The 25472-nt window shown below is 42.1% G+C and overlaps 1 protein-coding gene across 2 annotated transcripts in view; it reads right to left on the bottom strand.

Moving 5' to 3' along the window:
* NDST4 (N-deacetylase and N-sulfotransferase 4) overlaps positions 1-25472 on the bottom strand; it is a 79677-nt gene that overhangs the window by 22479 nt on the left and 31726 nt on the right. For both annotated transcript variants that reach the window (XM_021531490.3, XM_021531489.3), the window contains 3 exons: positions 11166-11253; positions 6625-6779; positions 559-744 (listed from right to left, as the gene is read on the bottom strand). In XM_021531490.3, coding sequence (XP_021387165.2) covers positions 559-744; positions 6625-6779; positions 11166-11253 — 429 coding nt within the window. The remainder of the gene's footprint in view (positions 1-558; positions 745-6624; positions 6780-11165; positions 11254-25472) is intronic.

Here is a 25472-nt window from a genome sequence, read left to right as displayed (position 1 = left end):
CAGCCTAGAGGTTTGCAGCTGGCTAGTAGGACAGGCCAAGGGGCTTGCTAAGTTTTCCTGTGCACTTTTAAGTGCATGAGAGGAGCTTTCTCTCCCCTGGCACACGTGCACAGGGGGTAAGAGACAGGCAGGTGGCCCAGTCCTGCCTCTGGGAATTTCAGGAACAGAGCTGAAAGTTCAGCCTTGCAGAAGTGCTGAAGGAGATTACTTCCACCTGTTCACCTTCCCAGGTGATGGATTTCTAATCCCTTCATGCATAAAGATGAAGCAGAGCTGGGAACAGAGGTCTTAGGCGCTTTAATGATTTCACAGAGTGGCCCATTTTGACGGGGCCACGAACACATTCTGTTTCTGAGGAATATTTCTGCAGTTGCCCGAGTCTGTGCCTTGCTTTCCCCCCTCCCTCACACCACTGACAAATGCGCTTTTCGGGCAGGCCGGAAGCCGCTGGATCCCGGTGAATGTTAAGGATGCCGGCAAAGCCGAGGCCTCCGGTCAAAGCAGCGCCCCGTGGGGGCCCGTGCAGCAGAATTCTATGAACATGGAAATGCAGTGTACCATGATGCCATTGTGGATGAAGCCCCGTCTGTACCGTGCGGGCTTCAGGTGCGGGTACTCTTCGGTGCTGGTGACGCGGATGTGCCACACCTTCTTCCAGGCCTCGTAGAGCTGCACGTGCACCGGGTACACCCCGGAGTGGTGCGGAGCCACCGCGTAGCCCATGCCCGTGGGGATGCCGTGCTCCTGCAGGCGCCACAGGGATGGACACGGTTAGGGACACACGGAAAACCCCCCCGTGGCACCGCTCCAAGCTGCACACGGCGGTGGTGGAGACGCTGCCGTCCCCAGAGTTGTACCTACCGTGGCACGAGCTGGAAATGAGGGCAGGTGGAGGGAGCTGGAATTATCCAGTAATCCTCCTGGATTGTGTTCCACTGCTGTTGCATGGAACAGATTTGCTCCCGTTCCGTTACATATTGCACGTATTTTGATATGCCTCCTACCTGTCTGCTTCTTTTTACAGGCGGTCTAGTGAACCACCTTATTTACTTAGCTAGTAAATCAGGTGGTTCACTAGACTGCCTTTAAATAAGCTTTACTAACTTATTTACTAAGCTAGTAAACAGATGGAAAAAAAAAATGTTGCAGTGACATGCATGGGATTTTGTTTCCTAGTTCTGGCATAGGAGTTTACTAAATAAATATCCTGCGTGTCTTCTGAACCTCCTTATTTTTCTCCATGGTAGTAAGGTGGTAGCAAAAAATAGCTTGGACTACTTGAATGTTTTATAAATATTTATATTTAGCTCCATTTCCATATGGAAATATGTGCATCTTCATCATATAATCTATAGGTTATCTTGCATATCTCTTCCAAAGACACAAATTCATCTTGTTCCCAGTACTACTGGACACGTCAGCTCTTTTCTACTCCTTTTAAACTAATGTGCAGAGGGAAATGGCTAAAATATGAGATGATTATTTTATGGGTTTTTTATCCTTCCTCTTGCTCATATTATCCATTGATTACTTTAATTCCAGGAACAGCAGGTTCTGCTGGGCATCCTCAAGTACTTAACAAAGAAAAGGTTTTGATTCATTGGCAAAAATTAAGTTAAATCTGTAGGGAACACTCATTCCTACATCACACAATGCAACCATTTTAAATGATCCGCTCCTTCTAGAAAAGACCTCAGGTTACTGATTGATCCTGTAAAAGAGAAACCCAAACTCTCTATTTGGTAATTTACTGAGAACAAAATGTAATTTCAGTTTATTAATGCTGTTACCTACTTGAGAGGCATGAGTCAGTTTAAGGGTGGAATGGGGCATAGCTCTATAATGACAGATGGTAAATCACCCTGTCCTCTTTTTTTTTCTTTTTTTTTTTTTTGCTATGGACATGTAAAAAGGAAAAAGCTGTATCAGAAAAGTTCTTTAAAGGTAGAAATTTATTGCCATGCCCAAGAGGTCTGCGATGCTCAGACTGTCAAACAGCTGTATCCTGTCTCAGCTTTTATGTGCAAACCTTCAAATGTGGGGTAGGGAGTACACAGAAACATAGATGTAAGGCAAATGTGTCCTGGGGTTGACAATGAACACTGCTCTGGATGACATATCCCAAAGCAGGGATCTGGATGAACATGTGTAAGATCCTGTTTATCTCCTTACTCTTTGATGCTGGAATTGCCATAGCAACAGAATGCTGAAATGGTGATGTGTCATTCACAAATAAAATCAAGCAGTTTTTCAGGAGTTCTCAACATAAAACACAAGTTAGCCTCTGAATAAAACCTGCTCACTACATAGTTCATCACAGAAATACATCAGGTACCCAGATAGCCAGTGTGGAGTTAAGAAGAAACAACTATCAAATAATTGTCTTTTCTTTGGGCAGTTTTATTTGCAGTTTATCTGGGAAGAATAAATGCTGCGTGACCCCTTTTAGTGATTTTCTGTTGCACTTTTCTCCTTTACCTCTCATTTTGTTATTAAACTTACTTTGGGAGTGAAAACTCATGTGTTAAAGGAGTATACCGGTGTGTCAAGATGTGAGAAATACCTGTACTGAGCATTTTATCTTGTGTATTCTAAAGAACAATTTCCTGATTTTTACATTCACAATGTACATTGGGTTTCTTCATTTCAAAATCTGTGCTTGTTGGTTTAGTTTGGAATGTAGGTATGATTTGCCATTGTCAGAGAAAATAAGAACACAAATTTTAATGTAATAAATTTTATGTCTGCTGTAGGTCTTTTCATGCAGTCAGTCAAGGTGCAGGTGTGAAGGCTTTTATTAGATGAAAAAGCTAAATACAGCCTCAGCTAAGTTTGCCCAACCTTTTGGCTCTGTCTGATAGCAGGTGATGCAGCAAATGAGCATTTCAGAAGAAAATAAAGGTGAGGCAGAATAAATCTCATCCTGCTGCACAGGATGATGTTATCCTACATTCACAGCCCATTTTTAGAGGCAATCTCCAGTGGGCATCTCTCCTTCCTCACATTAAGCACAGATATTAATAATGGGACAAATTAGGCTCTTTTTCATCACATGTAGGTGCTTTGCCTTGGCTATGTGGTCACTGGGCCCTCACATTGTTGGGATTTAATTGGAGTATTAAAAGCTCCTGGTGTACTTGTGGTTTGAGCAGCTCAAGGGGCGCAGGCAGGGGAAGCGCTGATGTGCATCTGCAGTTGGTTGGAAGCAGGAGGTGGGAGCCAAGGAGTGCTGCTAGACAGGTTCTCAATTGATTTGTTTAGTTTTACATCTTTGTTTCTTCTTCCCGTCAGCTCACAGCTGCCTTGTGCAGCCAGTGACAGTTTTTGCCCCGTCTCTGCCGTGCTCTGGGCTCTGTACTCACAAATGAGCACAGAAGATAATCACCGAGCAAACAATCCAAGGGGTGGAATAAAGAGCTACAGGCTTCAGATTAGATGCATTCTACTTGTTTTTGTCAGATAAGGATGTACGAAGGGGGAGAAGGAATATCTTGTTATTGATGGCAGGGAAAGCTTGGTTTGCTTTATTTTTGGAATATATGCTAGCAGAGACTTCCCCTTGAGCAATTTTTTTTGCCTCTCTGTGTACCATTGTGTTGCCTATAAACAAGGAGAATAATACTTGAGGAATTATCAGTTTGCAAAATTTTATCTGAGATTTTGTTCATTAGTGTCTTTGAAGGGTTTTGGGATTCTCTGATAGAGAAAAAACTCAAACCACAAAACACGATTAACTCAAGCCCAACTGATAATTAAAATAATTCTGATTTCGCCTTTCCTTAGGCAGGCTCTGGAACACACCATCCGTATTTCCAAAAATAGGATGACATAGGGATAGCAGAGCTTTGGGTAGCCTGTGACTTAGTTTACCACAGGTAAAATCTCTGTCTCTTGTTCCTCTGGGGCTGAGGATCTTGTGCTTGATGGGAGATCTGGCAGTGAGGACTTTGGCCATGGGGCTATGGATGGTGCAGCTCTGGGGCCCATCACTCAGGTACACATGGACAAGGATTTGGCCAGACAAAACTTCTCCTGCTTGCCTGCCAGATCCAGGGCAATGGGACAATGACATTTATTGCAGGATGTGAGGAAGTTTGTTCCTCTCACCATTTAGGCAGTGGAAGTGAGAAATATCTCAGGGATGGATGGAACAATTTGGAGGGCTCTGGGTAAAGGCAGTCTCCTGGTTCACAAGCAGTGTAGGTGGAAGAGAATCCTTGAAGGCAGATGTACAGAGGTGTCCATATCTGCACTGAAATCAAGGCAATTAGACACCTAATTAGCAATTAGTTCTGTGTGTACAGAACTGTTTAGAGACCTGATTTCTATCTGTGTGCTGTGACAGAGCTGTTTGAGGCAGGCTGCAATTGTAAGCTCCCATTTTATAGAGCCTTGTTAGGAGGTGTGGATAAAGCCCTGTGAAACAAGAGCCAAGGCTTTTATCTCCCAGCCAGAGGAGCCAAAAGGTCTTAATAAACAGAACTTTTGTGTGTTATTTAGGATCTGCAGCAACCTTGAGTATTGTTCTTGGATATAATGGTGTGTTTTCCTTTCCTGGAAACCCTGTTACCTCCTTAGCCGTGTTTAAAAAAAGTGAACAAAGAAATAGCACATTAGGTGAAGAATTAATGTGATCACACTTCCAAATAATTACTGCAGCTTTCCTTGCAGAAGCTGACACAAAGTGTCACCTCTATGTGGAGCCAAAGCAGGAGGTAGGGAGATATGGTCAATAAATGAGAAATGCAAGAGAAAATGGCACCAGCATCAAGCTGTGTTCTCCTGAGTGTAATATTAAATAAAGATAGAGGACAACAAACAAAACACGTGTAACATCAAGCAAATTTTCTATCTATTCTAATTTAAATTTGGATCCACCTTGTGACATCAAAGAATAATGGAAAGAGGTTTGCTTTAACTTGGAGGGCTTAGAGAAGTGCAGCTGCAGAACAGGGAGTCTGTTTGTCGAATAAGACACGATGGTGAGGATGAGAAAGGCAGGGAGGAATGAAACCCGCTCTGAAGTCAAGGCTGGGACCTCTCTGATGGCTATCAGGGAGGCTGTCATAGCAGGAAGATGGATTTCTCCCACAAGAGAGAATTTCAGAGGAAGCCTTTGGAAAAGAAATGTTCTCATAAGTAAATCGTACAGCTCATATAGATTCAAGGTCAAGGGGTTGATACAACCCCTGTTGAAATGTTAGCAGGAAATAAAAGTGTAATAACAGCAGCTTTTCACTGACATCAGCTCCTTATTTATAGGCACCCTAAGGAGTCTCTACCCTTCAGGACACAGGCTTTATCTTTCTGGAGTTGAAGTTACAAGCAGATTCCATTAGCAGCTCTGTTTTCAGGCTATGCTATAGATTTTACTCCCAAAGGTGGCTCGACCTGGGTGACTTTATGCTTCCTGAAAATACTAGGAGAATTTCCCCATAGGTTTAAAGATTGAGGGACTGTGTATTTTTGAGATATGGATTGTTGAAAAAAAATTACTCTTGCATTTAAAAGCTCAGCTCTGTTTGGGTCTCTGGGCCAGGCTACACAAAAGGCATGAACAGACTGTGCCAGGAATGAGGCTGACAGGGAAGCAGAACTGTAGAAAGGACAAGAAGTCATCCTGCCAAGCAGTCAATGGGAAGACAGGAAATCTGGCATAACGAGTAAACAGTTAAGCCATTTTTAATTAATTTTCTTTAAAGGTTTGTAGGGAAACATTTCCATAAACAAGGGAATAAATTGCTTCCAACTACTTGTTCAGGCATTTGCCTCTGCCTCGGCTCATGTGAGGGATGGGAGGAAGGGGCTTGGCATTTTGGAGCTGGGAAGGGCTGGGGAATTGCTGTTCTCAAAGCAGCTGAGAAAGCCCCACTGTGTCCCTCAGCTCCTGTGAGCAGCTGTGGTTGCTTGGTATTTCTGTGCCTCACCAAAGACCACACAGTGTCTTTCCCAAAGCCAGCATTTAAAGATTTCAGGTTCCCTTTGTTGTGTGCAATAAGCCAGCAGAATTATCCTGAAAAGGCTGTAAATACTACAAGCACTGTGAGGTCTGGGCAAAGGGTGCAGGTGGCTCGTGGAAGTTCAGAGCACAAATGAGGAAAAGGGAAGCACCATTATCTGTCAATATTGGCAGGAGGTTAGCTATATAAAGAGCATTTTTCAAGCAGGTCATTTCAAAAGGCGCAGTGAAACCCAGCAGCTTCATTTGTTGGCTCTGTCAGCATCGAGATTTCTCCCAAACCATTCACCAGGGCTTAGGGTTCACTGCCTTACTGAGGGTGTTTGCAGCAGAGGTTACTAAGCTGATAACCTGTGTGCAAACAGCTGCCTAAAGCTTAGAAGGCCAGCTGCTATCTGCTGTGTTTTCACTGTTCTCATCCCTATGGTCCTGCCAGGATGCTTGAGGCAGGGCTGCTCCCTCTGCAGAGAGCTGGTGTCAATGGGCAAGGCCAAGACAGAATCCAGTTTGAGTCACAAACAGGCTGGGTTTGGGATGAGTTTCTAATCTCACTGCCTCTGTTTGCATGCCTGAGTAAATATACAGGTATTGTATAAGACAAGTGGGGAAGGTATGGCCACGGTAGTGAAGGCATCCCAGTAAATCTCTCGGGAGCTCTTACTCACCATTGCAAACTCTTTGTTGAGGATCATCTGCTCCACCAGCGAGGACTCATTGTGGAAGAGGTGTGGCTGCATGTGACTCCACATGTGGGGAAACCACCAGAACTCATCCACAGATCTCAGCAGCAGGTCATCACCCTCATCCTCCTCCTCAGTCCCTGCAGAGGGAAGAAAGGGACAACAAAGATACTAGAAAGCAAGAAAGGCCCACAGTTTCTTTTTAAGCACAGAAGAGTCTGCCAAAAACCCTGGTGTCCTTGGCTTGTTTCACTGTGTTCCTGTTACATTTATGAACTATGGGAATGTTGAATATAAAGAGTAGGACTTTTTCTAAACATATATTATCTTAAAAGCCACCCCCTCCCCATTTTCTCTCTTTGTTTTATTTTAATGCCACACTATCTTTTCATCCCCATAACCTGGCATCTTGGAGTTATGTGACAAAACAGTGCCAGTGCCAGGAATATTAATGCTGTTGTCCAGGTCTTCTGAAAGCTGGACAAATGAGGATGTTCAGTATTAAAGAAAAGGTATCGGTTATTCTCCATTTTGTCCTGATAATAATGTCACTGTTAAGTACAAAATACTCTCCATAAAGGCAACATATGGATAAAAATGAAATCTTACCAATGCTTCTCCTCTATTCTTGTAACTACCACTTTATTAGCCTTGGTTAATTGAAATCTGATAATTTCTGGTAAAGCGCGAAACAAGTTTTAAAATACAATTAGGTGGAAAGCACGAAGCTGTAATGGCAGAAGGCTTCCAAATATTTCTTAGAGTTCAGTATTCACTTTTGGCCAGATTTAATCTTGAAGTAAACCCAATAAAACCTTCTGTGTTAGTGAAGGGTATCTGCTTCAGGCAGAAGTGAGGACATGTGGCTGTAACAAAGAAAATCTCCCATTTGAGAAAGGACACAACGCTGTTCCTGCCATCTGCAGACACGTCTGGCCTGCCTTTCCAGCCTGGAAAGGCAAAGTGACATTCCAGTAGCTTCACCTTCAAGCTACCCAACAATATTTGGTTTATAGCACATTTCCTTCGTGTTCTTTGCCATTTGAATGCTTTTATGTTGCTTCAGTCTAAGAACTAATTGCCAAAATCGGTCTCCTGATGCAAACATAGAAATCCTGTCTTCTTACAGGCCCTTTAATGTTTTGCAAAACTCATTGGAAGCACAAATGCTCCGCGGATGTCACTGTTTACTTGGCAGGAACATTCAGAGATGCCTGTTCAGTGCCTGCACTTCAGCTCTTGGCTTTTATTTTCCATTTCTGCGGTGGCTTTTGAAGAATGCCACTACACAAGGAGAGCAGGACTTTGAAACTTTCTCCCAGAGCCACTGAACCCCTTTGCTCCCCTCTTTGCAGCGCTCTGCAAGTTCTAAGGCAGCTGCCCTCCCGCTGATGGGAATGCTGCTGGCAAAAGAAAACAACCATGTTTTCTAGAGAATTCCATACTGAAAAAAAGGCCTGATGGCTGCTCCCTCTGTGCCCTGCATTTTGGGAGTGACTGCTGTCTGGTTTTGGGCTGTGTGCTTCACTTGCAGTCACTCGGGAACGGGCAAGGGAAGAAACTTAACACAGGCTTTCAAAATGGGACAGAGCAGGGAGAAAATGGAGTTTATGAGGCAACTGAGGATCTCTTTGATAAGCCAGAGTTAGGGGTGAGGAGGAAACAAGTGGGTCTTTGAAATACATTAAGAACTACAATCAGAGATTGTAGATTTAGGACAAAGTATAATTTAGTGCCTTAACTTTTGAAGTAGAGCGTGGTTCTTGAAATTAATCCTACTTTTTCCCATTAATTTCTTTGTAAATTTAGATATACACCTAATAAAACCTTGCACTTCTTTTACTTTAACAAAAAACAAACAAGATGAAGCACGATGTTTTCCATTTTAAAGAAGAATAACCCTATCCTGTAATGCTAGAGGTGAGGCAGAAATGTTGGAGGTTTAACCTTGGGTAGTGACATTGCTTATGAGGTTAGTTTTTCTCACAAACTTTAGAACAGAGCATTGTTTGATTTTATGAATTCTTAAGTAGTGTTATTTCCAAAAAAATCTCATGCAAAGTTTGAATGGAGAATTTGATGGATGCTTATATTGTTTAAATATTTCTGCCCAACTCCTTATTCAGAATATTGGAGGCTAAACAAGGGATCTTGAGGTTTTAATTTCTTGTACAATCAACATCCTTTCTGTAACTTCATTTAAATGTGAAATCTGAAAAATGCATGAAACCTATGAACAGGGTGAGCATGTGTCTGCTTTGAGTGCACTTTACACAGGTAATAATTCCAAGTTTGTTGGTGCATAATATTTAACCCCATATTTTAAAACTATAATCATAGTTACACAGGTGAAAGCTGCTACCAATAATCTTGTACATCTACAGTGAAAATCCTGAGAATGTGGTAATTTCAGCTGCTGCAGCATGAACAAGTGGAAAATGTTTGTTAAAGCTGCAGAACTAACAAGGTCTGCTCATTCTTTTTGTTAATGGTGTTAATGCAGTGCAGAGGTTACCAGCTGATGTGGCCTGATATATTGCAATATCTGAGTTGTCAGCAGCATCTTTCCATGAAAATGTGTGACAGCCTAGTCTGCCAACACATCCCCACACTCATCTCCCTCCCATAGTTTTAAAAATGTCCAAGTTTTGGAAAGGACAGCACAATGCCACTCTAGGGAAGTTGAGTAGCTGCTCATAAAAGCCTCTGTGGGTCAGCAAGCCACGTGTAGAGTAATTACAGGCTGTATTTATAATGAGTCAATAAAGAGTATATTGCATGGAGAATATGCTGCAAGCTTTCCAGTAAGCTGAGATGACAAAAGGCCATCCCCACCCTGTCAATGAAGTGCTCTGTTCAAAACCCAGCTGCATCCAGGCCTCTTCATGGAGCCGAGGACATGCTTCAGCTTGGGAAGTAGTTCTGTGCTGTTTTGAGGAGCTTTAGGAGGATGGGCACACGTGCATATCCTCCTCCTTTCTCTCTCCAGCCTGTGTCTTTAGTCCATGAGGTTTCCTGGGCAGCAGTTGCTTGGCGTTAAGTGCTTGCACAAGGGGAGAACAGCCTGGACTTAGTGACAGTGATACAAACACAACATTTTGCCTTCTCTCTGCTCATCTGGCTGCCTCACGGTCTAGGAAGGCAGGGACTGGTGTTGGGAAGGATGGATAAATATAATTATCCATAAATAATACAGCCAGGATGGAACAGTCCTCTCTGCTAGCTGGACAATGCCCTTGCCTACGGATGGGTCCAGGGGTCAAGTGGACTGTTCCATCTCACCCCCCAAAATGTGTGGTTCACCCCACACCTGTATCCTAAAACTTCAAGTGCCTGTAACCCCATTGGCCCAAGTCTTGTTCCAGCCCACCTTGAAGCCCCCTGATAAGGGGCTCCGAGGGGCCAGATGCCCTCTTGGATCTTCCCCCCTCATAGGACCTCCACCTTCTCATAGAGCATCCTCTTGTCTCTCCCCTCTCCCATCCCCTCAAGCCTCACCACGTGCTGTGTCTGGCAGCTCCAAGCAAGACCTTTCTCCATCCCTAATAAACCTGATATCCCAAGAGCAACCTTCAGCGATCTCTTGTCTCCATTCACCTGAACCATCCTGGAGCACAGCACTCCCTACAGACTGGCTCATTCCTAGTTTTTAAACTCACCCTCCCATCCTCTTGCTGCCTTCTCCCAGGCTCCAGATAAGTTTCCCTGGTCTCACTCCAGGAGTGTGGCTGAGTGGGCTGACAGCTGAGGCTTTTGGAGCTGGTCTCCAGAGCTGGGAAGGGTTATGGTGCTGGGAAAGGAGCACAGGAGGTTCTCCCTTGCAGGGAGTCTCTTCTTGCCTCAGCAGCACGAGGGAGCAGCACAGCTCAGTGGCACCAGGGGGAAGTCAGAGTGGAGGTGCAGCAAAGCGGAAGGCAAAAGAGGAGGGGGAAAAAAAAATTTAGGAAGTGGGTATTGTGCTGTGAAGAAATGGAGCAAAAAGGAGAAAGGAGTCGCAAGGATGAGGAGGTGTGGAAGTGCCTCCTCTTGCACAGAAGCACAGGTTTCAATACAAATTCCTTTTCATCATCTTTTCCTTTATTATCCCTCCTGATTTGCAGATCACTGAGGCTGATTTCCTTCACAGGCATAACAAAATCTGATGCATCCCATTGAAACACTGCTGCCTCCTCAGAGGTTCTGAGACATGATTTTTCCAATCTTTTATAAATTCATCATACCTATCACACCTGAAAAACATTTCTCTCTCTTCTGTGCTGGCCTGTCTCCTGAGGAATTAGAGAGATCTCTGCAACTACTTTGCCTCCTTTATAACACTAAGATTTACCATCACACATCTTTCAGGAAAACACCAATGGCATCCTTGTGTACCTGAGCAGCTCATCCATAGTGTGTTTTTACCCCTTTGGACACTGAAATGATGGAATATATATTTCCCAGTGAGTCAGTGATTATTTAGAACGGGAATGTTTAAAGCTAGATTTAAAATTCTGTCACCTATTTAACTGCATGAAGTTTCTTCTTACCTGTGTGGTAAAATTTTCCTGAAAATCCAAGGTTGAAGGTAAAATTTGCAACCTGAGTGCGCAGTAAATTTTGAGTCTCTAGTAAAGCCTGAAATAAATAAGAAATTAACATGGATTTAGAAAATTAGTATTATTTTAGGCTCTTTTTTTTTTTTTTTAATAGGACTATTATAGAGAGCTTAATTTGTTCCATGAGATTTTGATGGCTGGAAAAGGTAGAGTGCCTGACTATCCAAGGAGGTGCTGGTTCTGTGGCTTGGCCCAGGACATTATCCACTGGGGCAGTGATCTATGGCAGGACTTGAGTCCAGCCACTCAGAGGCAGAAGTACACTGGGTCACCCATGCTCTGGGTTATTAGTGAAGCTTGATAAAATGTGCTCAAACCCCAAAATAAAATTAGGAGTACTACTTGTCATCTAGGCATGAAGGCATTGGGATTTACTTACCTGCAGGACCATTTTGGGCTGTGTCTGAATAGCAAATTCAGGCTTAAGCATGTGAATGAGCAAAGCTTCAGGTTTGATCTCTGGTAGAGGCTGTGTCCGTGTCATAAATTAATTTTTAACTTAATTAATGTTTATTTTTATTCCCTCCTCCAAGCTAAGATAAGCCCACTGTAAATGAAATGGAAGGAAAGGATGTTGCTTATAGAAGAAATAGATAGTCTTGGCCACTTGTCCAGTTTTTGTTTTGGACATATTTCCAAAGCTACTAGGGAAAGAGAGAAGATGGATAAGCCTGTGTGAGCTTTACTGGATGTTTACTGCTGGTTGTTAGCTCTGCACTGCTCCTGGAGCTGGTCCTTGTGCACAGATCTGCTCTGGATCCCCAGCCTCTGGAATTTGGGTGTGCTGCATGTGAGATGGGGAGTGCATTTCTCTCCCTATTGGCCTTGCCAATGCTGAATAGGTTATAAACTCTGTTTTTCATCAATTTTCTGTGTCTCCATTATGTGGCCCTTGAGAACTTTTCCTATTATCTATTAATAACATTTCTATTGATTGGACCTTCATGTTCTTGCAGAGTTCAAAGATAAAATGATTGCAGTGGTTTAAACACACCCCTAGCCCAGCTAATGTTGTCCTTCATTTGAAAAAAATACATTCCCTACAGTCATAATTTCCCTGAACTTTGCAAGAAAATAGTTTTTTGGTCTATTTTAAGCAAGGACCAGCACCCTTACATGGGGCTAGAAACCAGAAGTATCTCCAGTGCAGGATAAACAATGAAACCAGGAATTAAGCAGCGGAGGTGTGAGTGTAATACAAGAGACTTCCAGGCAGTGTGCATCTGCCTGGATTTTTTTTAAAATAGAAATGTATTTAGGGTGGCAAGGAAGATGTAAAATTGAGATAGTGTTTATCAGCTGCAACAGTCACCAAGCAAATTCCTCTCCTTGCTGAAGGAAATAAAGTAATCTTCTGACAGTAAATCTTGTGCTTTAGCATTAAATATTAAGGTAGCTGTATGGTTTCCAGCCTATCTTGCCAGACATTTAGTAAGTTGATTATTTCAATCCTGTGACAATTCCAAATGTGGGACTATATTTACGTAATATATAACGAGTAAATGTTCACTAAAATGCAAAAATCTCAGAGATGAGCACCACTGTTAGCTGAGACATTGAGGAAAATCCCCAGCTGGTAAAAACTGCCACTAAATTGACACCATTAAAGTCAGAAGCATAGAATCTAAGTCATTATATTTTAGAATATAATTTTCCAAGCTATCTAGAGCAGTTTAGATATGTTGAGAAAGACTGATGGGCTGAGCAAAATCAATTTAATTTTCCTTTGAGGGAAGAACATCTTGAGAAATTATCATCACTTAACATATAGTATGAGAAGGGGCACGGAACAAACATCATTTCATCACCTGGGCTCCTCTCCTGCTCGTCTCACATCTCAGTAAGATGACAGAGCTGCAGGATAGGCAGGAGCCTTCCAGCCCAGTGAGGCCTCATTAAAAACACAGAGTGAGGATTAAGATGTAAATCCTGGAACCTGCAGTGTGTCAAGCCTTTTCCTCTGTCTAAAGGGCAAATCTGTCACTCAAACTGAATTTGGCTTGGTCCTAAAGGCTTTTTATTTTTGCCATTTCAATTTCCATATATGCATATTAATTTATATAATATGGAGCTCTATTTTGTTGTCGTGACCTCCCCTCTTTACTGCTTAGGAGATATTGTCAGCTAAGAAAGTCCAAACTTATTTTGTCACTGCTTGTCTGTTTGGAGGGAGGGCACTGATGTCATTCCCACCCTTAACATAGAAAAACTTCTTAGGTGATTAAGGTCTGCCTTCCCTATCTTTAATGAAAGAGTGGAGAGGCTGCATATCCCTGGCACCCAGGGCCAGAAACCTTCCTGGGATTTGCACAGGCTCCATGGGAGGCAGAAGGTATTTATTTTATTTGATTCTGAAGGTTCTGCAGCGTGGAGAAGAGCTCTTGAATTTTAACAGCTGGAAAGCTGTTCTCTTTCCAAGGCCAGGTGCCACACAGCTATTCTCACTCTGCCTGCTGTCCCTGGCTTCACAGGCATCCCCCCTTCCCCCACCCCATCCCCATCCATGGCATGCCTGTGGGAGCACAAGCAGCATTCCCTGTTGAGCCCACAGGTGGTTATTTTTGGGCAATTGAATAGATCATGCTTAATAATTATCCTTGCCAAGGAAAGAACCACGGAGCACACTGTGCACAGACAAACAGGCACATCTCTGTGCTTAAGCAAAGACAGGGGCTTGCTTTTTAAGGTAATCGAAGCTTTTCTTTCAAATACAAGCCCTTAATTGCCTGGAATCTCTCAAAACTCACGGATTTCACTTTATTAATTGATTCTTTGCTTTGTCAGTGAAGCTTTTCTCTGACACTCATAAGATACAGTTTCTTCATTATATTGCATTCAGTAGCTTTTTACATTAATCCATATAATTACCTTTTGTAGATTTGAAGTTGCCATGTCTTTATTCTTCATAATTGGTGCATCTATTAGGAAGAAGCTGATATTTCCTTGCTATGTCCTTGTTAATTATAACTCTATCCTTCATTTACATAATAAACTTTTTGGGGCAATTTCTGCAGGAACATTTCATGCCTAATAGGAAGCAATTTGCTTTCCTTCATTAAGTACATTAAAACTTCATGCCCCAGACATCACTGACTGTAAACATTTGATTCTGTTCAAATTTAATGCACCAAGGCATTTTGCTCTGCCATATTAGGTATATTTATGTGCTATGTTCTGGATTGTTAGCTGCTAATGAGACTTTGGCTCTTACTGCTCGAAGGCCTGAACAGTAACCTCATTTTAATGAGTTCATTATTTGCTGCCTTCTGAGTGGAAGACAACAAATTTTCCTTTTAATTAAAGGTCAAAACACCTCTGGCTGAGGGAAGTGTAGAGGTTTTCAAATCCTTAGAGAAGGCAAATAAATGACTTTGCCTGATTTTGATGCTGGGCATGGGCTGGCCAGGCTGAGGAAGAAGGTGCCTCTCTGGGGAGCAAAACTCCAAATCTAAGTTAAGTGATAACAATGCTAAAACGCAGTACTGGATTTCTGAAGACATTGCTAGGGCAAAACAGAACCTGGAGGTCAGCCCAAGTAATTAAAGAGGCTTTCCTCCCACCCCAAAGGTCTGAGTGGATCAATAGAGCTGCTAAAGCATGGGCAGTCGTGTTTGGGGTGAGGAGGGCAGCTGCCACGTGGATTGAGCCAGCACCATCTCATACCTCACACTGGGGATCAATATTGGGGCTGTTTGTAGGGAGACAGATGTACATGCAGCTGTGGGCTTGTGTGTGTGCAAGTGATCCCTGAAACTTCAGTTAAACCAAAAAAGGATTCCTTATGGGAATTGCTGCACAGGTCCTTGTCCTTTTTCTAGTATCCTCTTAACCAGTATTGTTTCATGTGCCTTTCAGTCTGTTCCCACCACAGGTAACAGCATTAGAGACAAGAAGGGCCCTTGGCAAAGAAAGGATCAGTGTCTGTGAGATCAGATGGTGAAAACTTAGTCTTACTTTTGGAGGAAAAATCCTAGAAGTCTCTTAGATGTAGACATTGTTTAGCTTGAAAACTGCAGCCATCAGAATATCTTTATGGCACCTCTAATCATTATTTCTGCAAAACAGAACCAATCTCTTGACACTCAGGTGTCTCAGGAACATTCTCAGAAATTGAGAGCATCAGGAAAAGCATGGAAGGACACAAGATTTGCTGGACTTGACATTTCCCCAGTGTGGGGCAGACAGCCTGGCATTTCATGAGGGCTCCTGCTCATGCATGTGCCCTTCCAGAGGCAATGCTGTGAACGTGAATTTTGGGAAGCAGCAAAACCTCCAGATCTTGGAGGTGCCCGTGCCTTTGGCAAGATCTGTGGGGTCATGGTGCTCTGGGGCATTCCACAAGGGAGAGCTGCCCAAGGAGACACCATCCCAATTTCCCACCGAGCCTGCTGGTGAGGATGCACAGTGGGTGGGGCAGGTGGGGGAGTTCTTCACTTGCTCTGGAAGGAGATCAGGGGAAGGAGGGCAAGTTTGATATCCCTGCTTTGCTGTGTGTCTGCAATTTGCTGTCATCTTGAGTTCTTTCACTTGCACAGGCTGGTTGAGGAAGTGTTTCTGGCATGGGAGGATGTGCCAGTGCCCGGCTTCCCAGGGGTGCCTGGCCAAGGTTCCACTGTCCCATCACCTTCGGAGGGATATGACTGAGAGTCTTGTCAAAAATGGGCTCGTTTGCCATTACTCAAAGTCATTATTCATTTGGGAACAGATCCTAGTGCTGGATAGTGATTGCACTGCTGCAGGTTTCTGCTCTTTTGTGTGTATGTGTGTATAAAATATGGATATGCTCACTGTAAACACAATACTTGTTATTTATATATACTGTGGGCAGAAAATACGTGGAAATATTTGCACATAGATAACTTTAGCATTACCTCTGCTTTGAGCTGGGGCTTGGATTAGATCATCACCAGGAATTCTTTCCAACCAAAATTGTTTTTCACTTTCAGACAGTTTTCTCATGTTTTTATGGCACATACTTGTCATTAATACCAAGAAGTCTTTTAATGCATTTATTCATTTTTTGTCCCTAACATCTGTCCTTAATGCTTGTGCAGCTCCGAAGCCCTGAGGTACATTCCTGAGCTGTTCTGTGCAGCAATTTGCTGGTGGTCTGTACAAAGTTGGAGGACTATAAAATAATAGTTTTTACTCTAAATTTCCAGCTGAAATTTTTTAGACGAAAAAAAGAAAAAGCAAAGAGTACTTTCAGCAATGTTTCTTTGCACTGCAAGCAGCTGCTGTCAGGATGTGATTTTTTTGATTGCCTCTTCCAGCTCTTGCTCCCTCCCTGAAATCTATGCTAGGATAAAAAAATCTGACTAAGCCTGCTGTGGTCTTGGCAATTTTCAAAGCTGGCGGAACTGGAATTGATAGGAATACTACAAAGCAGGTAAAATCATAGTGATGACTGTAAGGAAGGTGTGAAATAACTAGCCACTGCTATTTTCTGTCAGGAAAGCTGTCAGTAAAAAGTGATGTCTAGCCTGACATTCCTGATGGGGTCACTGCAAGACGGGGATTCCAAGTTCCTTATTTTCAGCTTTCAGATTGGAGCATAAATTTCTGTCATAAGGGGGACAATCAACTCAGCTGTATCTGCACTTGTTAAAACTCAGCTTGGTAAGGAATTTATAAGCCCAGAGAAGCCGAGTTGATGATTTCTGTGTGGTGAGGATTTAAGCCCACTTCCTATGCTTATAGCAGATAATACCAGAGTGCAGGAATTAGGAAGAATCCACATTATTGACTTAGTGGCTAGAGTTTGAAGGCAGTTTAAGGATTGGAATTAGTAAAATCTCTAATGGGATTTTGAAATCACTTGCCCTATACCCTGTGCCAAACCTGACTGGAATAGCAGGGTCTGGATGAGAGGGAAACTGCCAAATCTCATAGACCTGGAGACACTCCTCACCCAGTTTGCCTACAAATGGTGCCACTCCCAGTGCTGGCTGCAGAGCACTGGGCACAGCCAGGGCTCTGGCCCTGCCTTCTTGAGGGGTGGGACTGCATTTCCTCGTGCTTTTATTCCTGTGAAGCACCCTTATCACGGGACAACTCGAATCCACAGTGCCATATAAATAATTTTATCACAGGATAACTTGAATTCACAGTGCCATATAAATAATTAACAGGAAGTTCTCAGCTGGGGCTGGACACAGCCAGCTCTGGCTGCAGATCTATTTTTTATTATAGAGCTATTACTTGAGCCTGTTCAGCATTTCCCTGGAGCTGGCTGCCTTTGTGTGAGGTCTGACAGGATAGGTGGGTTTCTCTGAAGCAAGACAAAAGGTGATGATCCACACGTATTTGTGTGGTATGTTTATTGGAAACAGAAAAAATAAAAGATTTTTCTCTCTTGAATGGAGCACTCAGTTTATCAGATCTGTTGCTGCTGTGTTGTAACTCTGTCCTAAAGTCAGAAAGCTGCCAGGAGACTACCTGCATTAATTTGACCCAGAGGAGTGCATCTGTCCCAGCAGAGGTTCAGCCAGTTTCAGCTGAAGGAGATGAATGGGGTGGTAGTGCACCAAATTTACTACTCCCTCATGACTAAGTGGTGAATACCTTCCCTGAGAACTCAGGAGATGGCTTTTCATTTAGTATTAGAAGAGAGATGATGCTGAGTGTGACACAGATACCCTGGCAGTGAGAGCACCTTGACCAGCTGCACAAGATACATAAAAATACCCATGGCACTTATCCAGTGTCTCTTCTTGGGAAAAGGAATTCCTGGCCTTGGTAGAGCATCTAGCAGCCAAAAGCTCAAATGAGGAGCAAGGGGACAGTGTAACAGGGCAGAAAGGATGAATCAAAGAGAAAGAGTGTGAATAAAAAGGAGGGTTTATTTTAACCAGGGCCACAGAGGGGAGTTAAGGCAATTGCCCCCCATTCTGGGCAGGATCCAAGGCATTGGGTCTGGCTGGGAGCATGCACAGGAGCTGGAGCTGCAGGAGCAGGGAGAAGCTGCAGTGCTCTCCTGCCAGCAGTGATTGCTGCTCTGTGCTGGAAGATGTACAGCCTGCTTGGGAGGGCACTGAGGGTCTCCAGGATCAATTGCTGCTGATTCAGAAGGATTTTCTAGGAATGCTGACCAAATGTGCTGACAAATCCTGGAAGGGGAAAAGGCAGCCTGTGCCCAGGCTGAGAGCAGGTGGCAATTCCCTGGGCTGTGGGGAGCCTGCTGGGACTGAGCAGGATCCCTCCCTGCAGGGACAGGAGCTGGTGGCACTTGGAGCTGAGCAGTGAAGGGGCTTAGAGATTATTTCTTATCACTTCTGACTTTTCAGAAGCGGAAGCATTTTCAGCAAAAGAAATCTCTTGAAGAAAGGCTCTTCAGGCAGGGGAATCAGGGGAAGGCAATCTGCCAGTGGGAGATGAAGGATTATTGGTCCCGTTTTTGAAATGACCTGATGACGAGTGCTTGTTTTAATTTCAGTGGCTCTGCTCCCTATGGCTGCAGTTCAGCCTGGTCAGCACAACAGCCCCATGAAATCAAGAAGAGATGTTCTATTTCCCCAGCTCCTCATCTGCACGAGGCAGGTGGGGTTTGTCTCCCTCTAATTCCACTGTAGAGCTACCAAGGAAGAGGCCCAAAAGGCAGGGACAGAACCCTCATGTCAGCCAGAAGCAATCACAAAATGATACCCTAAAATAAGTATTGAACAGCAAAACCACCTCAAGGCTTTACGGTGACAATATTGAGGTCTAAAGTAGTATGTTAATAAAAAAATGTATGTTGAGCCATAGTGGTGCTGTTGCAGGTGTCAGTCACTGTGCTGTGTGTCACCAATATAAAACCCAGACTGGACATTAGTTAGCTCAGGTCATGTTTAGGCCATGCCAAAAATAAGGATTAAAGTGTCTCTTTCTCTTTGGCACAATACAAATATAGGTAAGAGACAGATAATGCCAACAACTGCATTTTGGTTGAGTTGTATATTTTTTCTTGTGTCTTCTTGCTTCAGACTTGCTTTCTTTAGCAAAAAAAGAAAAAGAAATTAAAAAAACTCTACAGCATGTTACAGGTGGGTATGCAGTTGCTATAAATTATTTAAAGGCTAGACTAATGGAGGCTACCTTATTTATCTTCTTTAATTTATGGACTTGAATCTACTAAGGTTTAATCAGAGTGATTTTCTGTTCCTTCACTGCCCTTGGAAATCATTCACTCAGATAACTTGTCACAAAAATAAAACTTCCTTCAAGTTCTCATCATGTACATTTATCTCAAAATTCTGAGCACCTACCAGCAATGTCAAATTCCTGCCTTAAATTTACTGCTTAAAAGCTAACTGCTGTATATGCTTTGTGGTGGGGAATTAAGTTTGGTTTTTTTTTCCACTGCACATTCAATCATAAAGGAGAGATTGGAGCAGGTGATATGCCCCGAACTCAGGTGTGTCCTTCAGGGCTCAGAGTGGGTGTGTTGGCACAATGATGGATCTGTTTTGTGGCTTTAAAAGAGCTCCTCCATATCTTTGGGTTTTTTTCCCTATGTGCCTCCATATCTTTGGGGTTTTTTCCCTCTGCCCTTTGCCCAGCCTCTCCATAAAATTCAGAAACCAGGGAAGTCTGGAGAAATGTTTTCTTTGGTTATTGTGAAACTTTCAGTTTGCAGAATTTTGATGAGTAAGGGTGTGCTTTAAAAACCACTAGGATTGAGTGTTGCTTTTTAATATTTTTGAAATGTTTGATACTTGTCTGGCAGAGCTTAACTTCTCTGATCTATCTTCCTTCTTTGTGATGCTGTCTTCCATTATCCAGGGAGCTGGCTTCAGTGTTTTGATAACTAGAATTGGATGTTTCTGTGGAATGAAAAGGGAATTTCAAGGCAAATGTTCTTGCCTTACACTGCATCTCTTTCACCAGAGATCAGAGTGCTTCTGCCACCCCCTGCTCTTTCAGGTTCAGAGCAGAGGCAGCTAAAACCTTTATTGTCCTCCAGGACAGGTTTAAAATCCCTCCATCCTGGAAAATCCTCCTTGTTTGCCACTGCTTTATTATCCTTCCCAGCATGAAGACAGCATAGTGAGCTGTCCAGAGGAGGAGGAGGCTGGAAGATCCAAATTAAAATGGCAATGCCCATCTTAGATTTCTACACAGTTCTCTTCAATAGAAGCATGAAAGGCCAGTGTGTTGTCCAACAAAATGAATCCAGGCTAGCAACTGAGGCTGGCACATTTGAAATCACCGATTTCAGAAGTTCCAGTAGGTTATTTTTTCATAAAAGTAGGTAATTTCAGGTAAAGTTGAGAACAAATCTCTTTAACAGTCAAAGGAAATGTTTCGGGTTCAAAAGTAGCACCACACCTTTCCTATAAGTGGAAATATTACACTCAGAGTAAAACTGAATTACTGCTCTTCCTCAGATCACTCTGGAATAAAGACTGGCAAAAAAACTCAAACCTGCACCCTTGAGAAATTCAAGTGGTCCAATGCAATTGAGGAAAAGTGATGAAATATTTCAGTCCTTCCAGTAACTTCCTAGGAAGGAAACTTCTGCTAACAGGAAGCCCTTCTACATTGGCTTTTCCAGCTTAGCCTTGTGGCAGTGCCCACAGCAGCCAGCTGATCTCTGAGCAGACCCTAGAGGAGCAGGATGTCTTCCAAGAGTAATAATGGCTGGTAGCAATAATAATCCAGTGAAAAATCAGTGTTTGTGATCCTTTCCTAAGTCTCATAACAGTTGCAACTCTTGGCTTTTCTCTGTTCTCACATGCAGGAGCACTCTGGTTGTGAGCCTGAAGCATAAACTTCAAGGAATTTAGAGATTTGACAGGAGCTATGATTTTAGTTAGAAATAAGCCTTACTAGAGTTAATTAAAATAATAATAAATGAGTAGGCCTTGATGAAGTTAGGAGTTAGTAGTTAACTAATAATTGATTGCTTGTCAGCACAATGTTGAGTTAGCTGGGTTTATAATGAAGAATACACAAACTGACAAATAGCTTTTAGGAACATAAGACAATTTCGGCCTCCTCTGTTCTGGAACCAATTGAAGACAAGGAATGGGAGTTCTACCAAGAGTTCATTTGTCATATTGGCATTGAAAAGGTAGAAAGGTCAGAAGGAGGAAGACTTCATTTACTTCTTCATTTGGGACCCCTCCCCATGAAAGGGACACCGACCCATTTAAAGGGACAAACCACACATGCTGAATAGATTTTGGAGTGATTAGCATAGGAAGCGGGGAATGGGATGTACCAAAATGATGAATATGGATTTGTATTTTGGGTATTCAATACTTGTATGGATAAAAAGACTCTGTAATAACCTGGAAGGTGTGGTGTGGATTTGGGAGCGATCCCACACACAATAAACACACACTTTCTAACTTTAAACTGTTAGAGAGTTTTTGTCCCTCACAGTTGGATATCGCTACTAGATCAATATCCATATTTTTTTAATAAATCAAGCCCTTGTGGTGAATAGGTCTCCAGCCCTTGGGGCTAGGGAAGAGAGCTGATCTCACCAGCACATTGGATGCTTGCATGGCATTGTCTTAAAAACCAGAAGCAGCGCAGAAAATTTCGGGGGGAAAGAGTTGGTTTTTGCTTAAAACAGATTCCTATTTAAGAGCCATTCATATGCATTTTGGTGGCAGCCAGAAAGTGGCATTACTGAGGCAGTTAACTTTTAAATCTAGTTGCTTTTGATCTTAATCATTAAAGGCAGCACTTTTCCCTCTAAATATTCCCATTGAAAACTGTAGCTACTTGCAGTGTAAAGTATGAATTCATGTAACACAGGATCATTAAACTGGGAAAAATATGTTCAGCAAACTATCAAGCTTTTAATTATAGTTGTTACACTAAATTTCTACTCATTTCTGAAGTGAGAGATTCTATTACTCTCACAGCTGAAGGGTAACGCCATAATTTTATTTTATATGGGAATAGCTGGTTGAAAATCACAAATACTGAATTGCTGTGACAGGCTTTGCTTGGGTAATCTCTGCTAGCCAAACAGGACTGTTTGAAAAGGTGTATATCCAAATCCTGGAAATAATTTGCAGCTGTAAGATGATAAAGAGCTAAAAGATGGGTGCTATTTTCCATTGTGGAAAACTGTTCTTTATTCCTCCAGCTCTCCTTTGAGCTGTGCATTCCCCTTTGTTTGCCCCCTCTCTCCTCTGCTGGGGTTCAGCACACCCCACGGGTTAGGTCACCAGTGAAATGAATAATCCAGAATATTTCTGTAGGTGGAACCTCAGCTGGTTTGGTGCATTTGAAGAGCAGAAGGGTGGTTTTAACCATCCTACAGCGGGCTCTTTCCAGGCACAGGTTTCCTGCCCAAAATTCCCTCTATTTAACACTCACCTTGGAATATTTACAGCAGGGATGGGTGGGTTTAGTTTCCTGATAATGTACTGGCAGCCTGTGCCCAGTTACAGCAGAAATAAGAGGGAAAGCATATGGGAAACTGTATTCCCTTTCCTAATAACAAATACAGTGGAACTACATTTTATAGTACCACAGACGTATTTGTTTATGATGCACATAAATCTTGGGATATATTACTAGGAAGAGACATGCAGAGCTTTTTTATTAAAGAATTCACATGCTGCGGCTGAACCTATTTTCTAAATGTAACGCATTATTGTTATTATTATTATTGTTACTATTGACCATGCAGAGCATAGCCTCAGCAGTTCCCATTGTCCCTGGAACTCCTAAATTAATACAATTATAGAGTATTTAATCTCTATTAATTACAGATTCATATAGATTAATGCTTATTTATACATGTATATTAAACTAATTCCCCAAAATTGGTGCTAATTTGTTCAAAAACCTACAGTAAATATTATTACAAAGGAGGTCTTCAGTCTTGTAGCCCTGAGGGATTAAATATTGCTGGAAAATGGACCAAGCACTTTGATCCTCATCCCCTGAGCCTCTCTCCCTTACCCAGCTCTTCAGCAGGCTGCTTTTCTCCAGGTACAACCTTGCTGCCCATGTGATTTGCCCTCTTAAAACCATTGGGTCTCCACCAAAAAAGCACTTGTGCTATCAACAATCCCTGACAGCTTTAAGAGCCAGTATTTCATGAGGTTTGGACCAGGCAGGCAAATACAGTCTCCTGTCAAAAATGTGAATTCCATCATTTTTTATGACATTTTTTTACTTGAAGGGCTGATGTTTTGGGGTGAAAAACACACAGGTCCTGAAGCCCGTGGCTTTAATTGAGTCTGATTCAATCCAGGCATTTCAAGTGGAATATTGAGACAACTTTTAGGAATTGCTTCAGTGTTGGTATTTTAGATTTAATATGTAATGTAAAAGCTACATTAATAATTCTGGCTTTTACATGAAATGAAGAGGCAGCAAAAACCTGAAATATCCATTTCTTGTATTAAAGAAATGTCTCAGCAAAGTGTGAATTACTTACATTTTTTAATTTCTGGAAGATCAGCAATTCCAAAGGTACATTTAATTATGATCTTTGGAATTTTTTTTTTTTTTTAATATTCTATGAACTGCCCCCTTTTCCTTTAGTCTGCCAGAGCAGATGAGCTGGCAGAACACAATTTTGTTTGAATCATATTCCAGTGAAACATTCTGCCTTTCATAAATCAACCTTTTGCCACAGGAAGCTGTTTCACTGGAGCAATCAGGTTGATCAAGTAACAGGAATATAAACTTAATTTTCCTCTGCCTTGTCACTTTGCCATTTTGGAAGGATTTTCCACCCATTTAGTATAAGGATAAATGACTGAACGAGTAGGCTGAAAGGAAAATTAAAATCCTAACCTCTAGCTCTTGGAATTTTTCCATGCCTTGGTCATAAAGTATTGGGAAGGTGGTATTAGTATTAATAGATTTAGTTAGTGGGTTTTTTTAAACTGAATGCTAAAATGTCATTTAAACGATGACATCAATTAAAAAAATGAAGCTCTGAGGTAAGGGATTCAGCCTTTTCCAATCAGAAGTGTTAAAAATAGCAGGGATGTGATGTGCTAGAGGAGCTGAGTTGTACCACAGCAGAGGTGCCACTTGTGTTCAGGTGCTGCCTGGATGAAAAATGTGGACAGTAGACGATGAGAGTGCTGATAATTAACAGAAAGAATAGAAACACAGAAAAGAGTAAGGCTTACAAACAGAGACATTTCCATGGCTTGGTAAAAAACATTGATAATTGGTACTTCTGAATGGCAAAAAAATACTTTATTTCCTAAAGAAGGCTGTGAAGTGTTTTAACTGATACACTGGTTTGCAGGATATTCTTATTAGCTTATCCTTTAATATTCTGGTAAATTTTGAAAATTCAATTCTTAGTGGAAATAAATAAAAATAGTTTTGTTTTCTCCCTGAAATTCCTGGAGAGAAATTCTTCACTAACTTAATTTAATATCTTAAGTTATTATCTATGAAATGGGTGTGACTATTTTGTAAGTTACCATATTTAACATTAGAAATTTTGTTGACACAAAATGACAAAATTAAATTGCTTAATAGTCTTATGTTAGAATTTCCCATGAGATGAAAAACTCTTTAGTACTTTGCTCTTTTTTTTTTTCTGCCTGGATGGAAAGAAGACAGGTGAAGGTGTAGAGCATTGGAAGTAAAAGCAGTAATTGAAGGTATTTTTGGCCACATTCATAGAAAACACAAAGACCATAAGATGTAATTTCTGTGATATGTATGTACAGCTAGAGGGGTGGATGGATAGATGGCTATGTCTAAGAATTTGAAGCCAGACTTAGTCAAATATTTGGCTTTATACTTCATTGTGACGCAGAGGTTGACAGAAAATGCCTGGTTAATTATTGCTAAATAATTGAAGTCTCACATTTCTCCTCTTCTCTTGGAGATTTTCTTAGTTCCTCACCTGTTTGTCCATCCCTCCCTGTACCCACCCTTTTCCTGGGCACTGCCACTTGCACATCATTTGAATAATACCAAGAGTGCTAAATGGAGCTTTTGCCCTAAGCCTTCCTCCTGCTCCCATTTGGATGACAAAAGCATATTTAAAGTCACTTAAGTAATGCTGCTCCTGGAGGAGCTGTGTTATAGATGGGCTCCTGGTAATGTGTTTATTGCTGCTTCAAGTGCTTTTAAGGAAATAATTATGACTGCTCTTGCAGTCTGCACTGCCTGGCCCTTCTACAAGGCTATTCCATCACTTCAGAGTGCTATTTTCTGTGCAGGAAGCAACTGTTAAGGGCTCCTTTTTAACTAATATGTGTTGTTTTAAAGCTCAGGTTAATGCAGGTCTCTTGAGGGGTTGATATTAAA

The sequence above is a fragment of the Lonchura striata genome, chromosome 4 (genome assembly GCF_046129695.1).
Source record: "Lonchura striata isolate bLonStr1 chromosome 4, bLonStr1.mat, whole genome shotgun sequence".
NCBI classification, from domain to species: domain Eukaryota; kingdom Metazoa; phylum Chordata; class Aves; order Passeriformes; family Estrildidae; genus Lonchura; species Lonchura striata.
The sequence above is the reverse complement of the archived record's forward strand: the minus strand, read 5'-3'. Positions and strand labels throughout refer to the sequence as shown.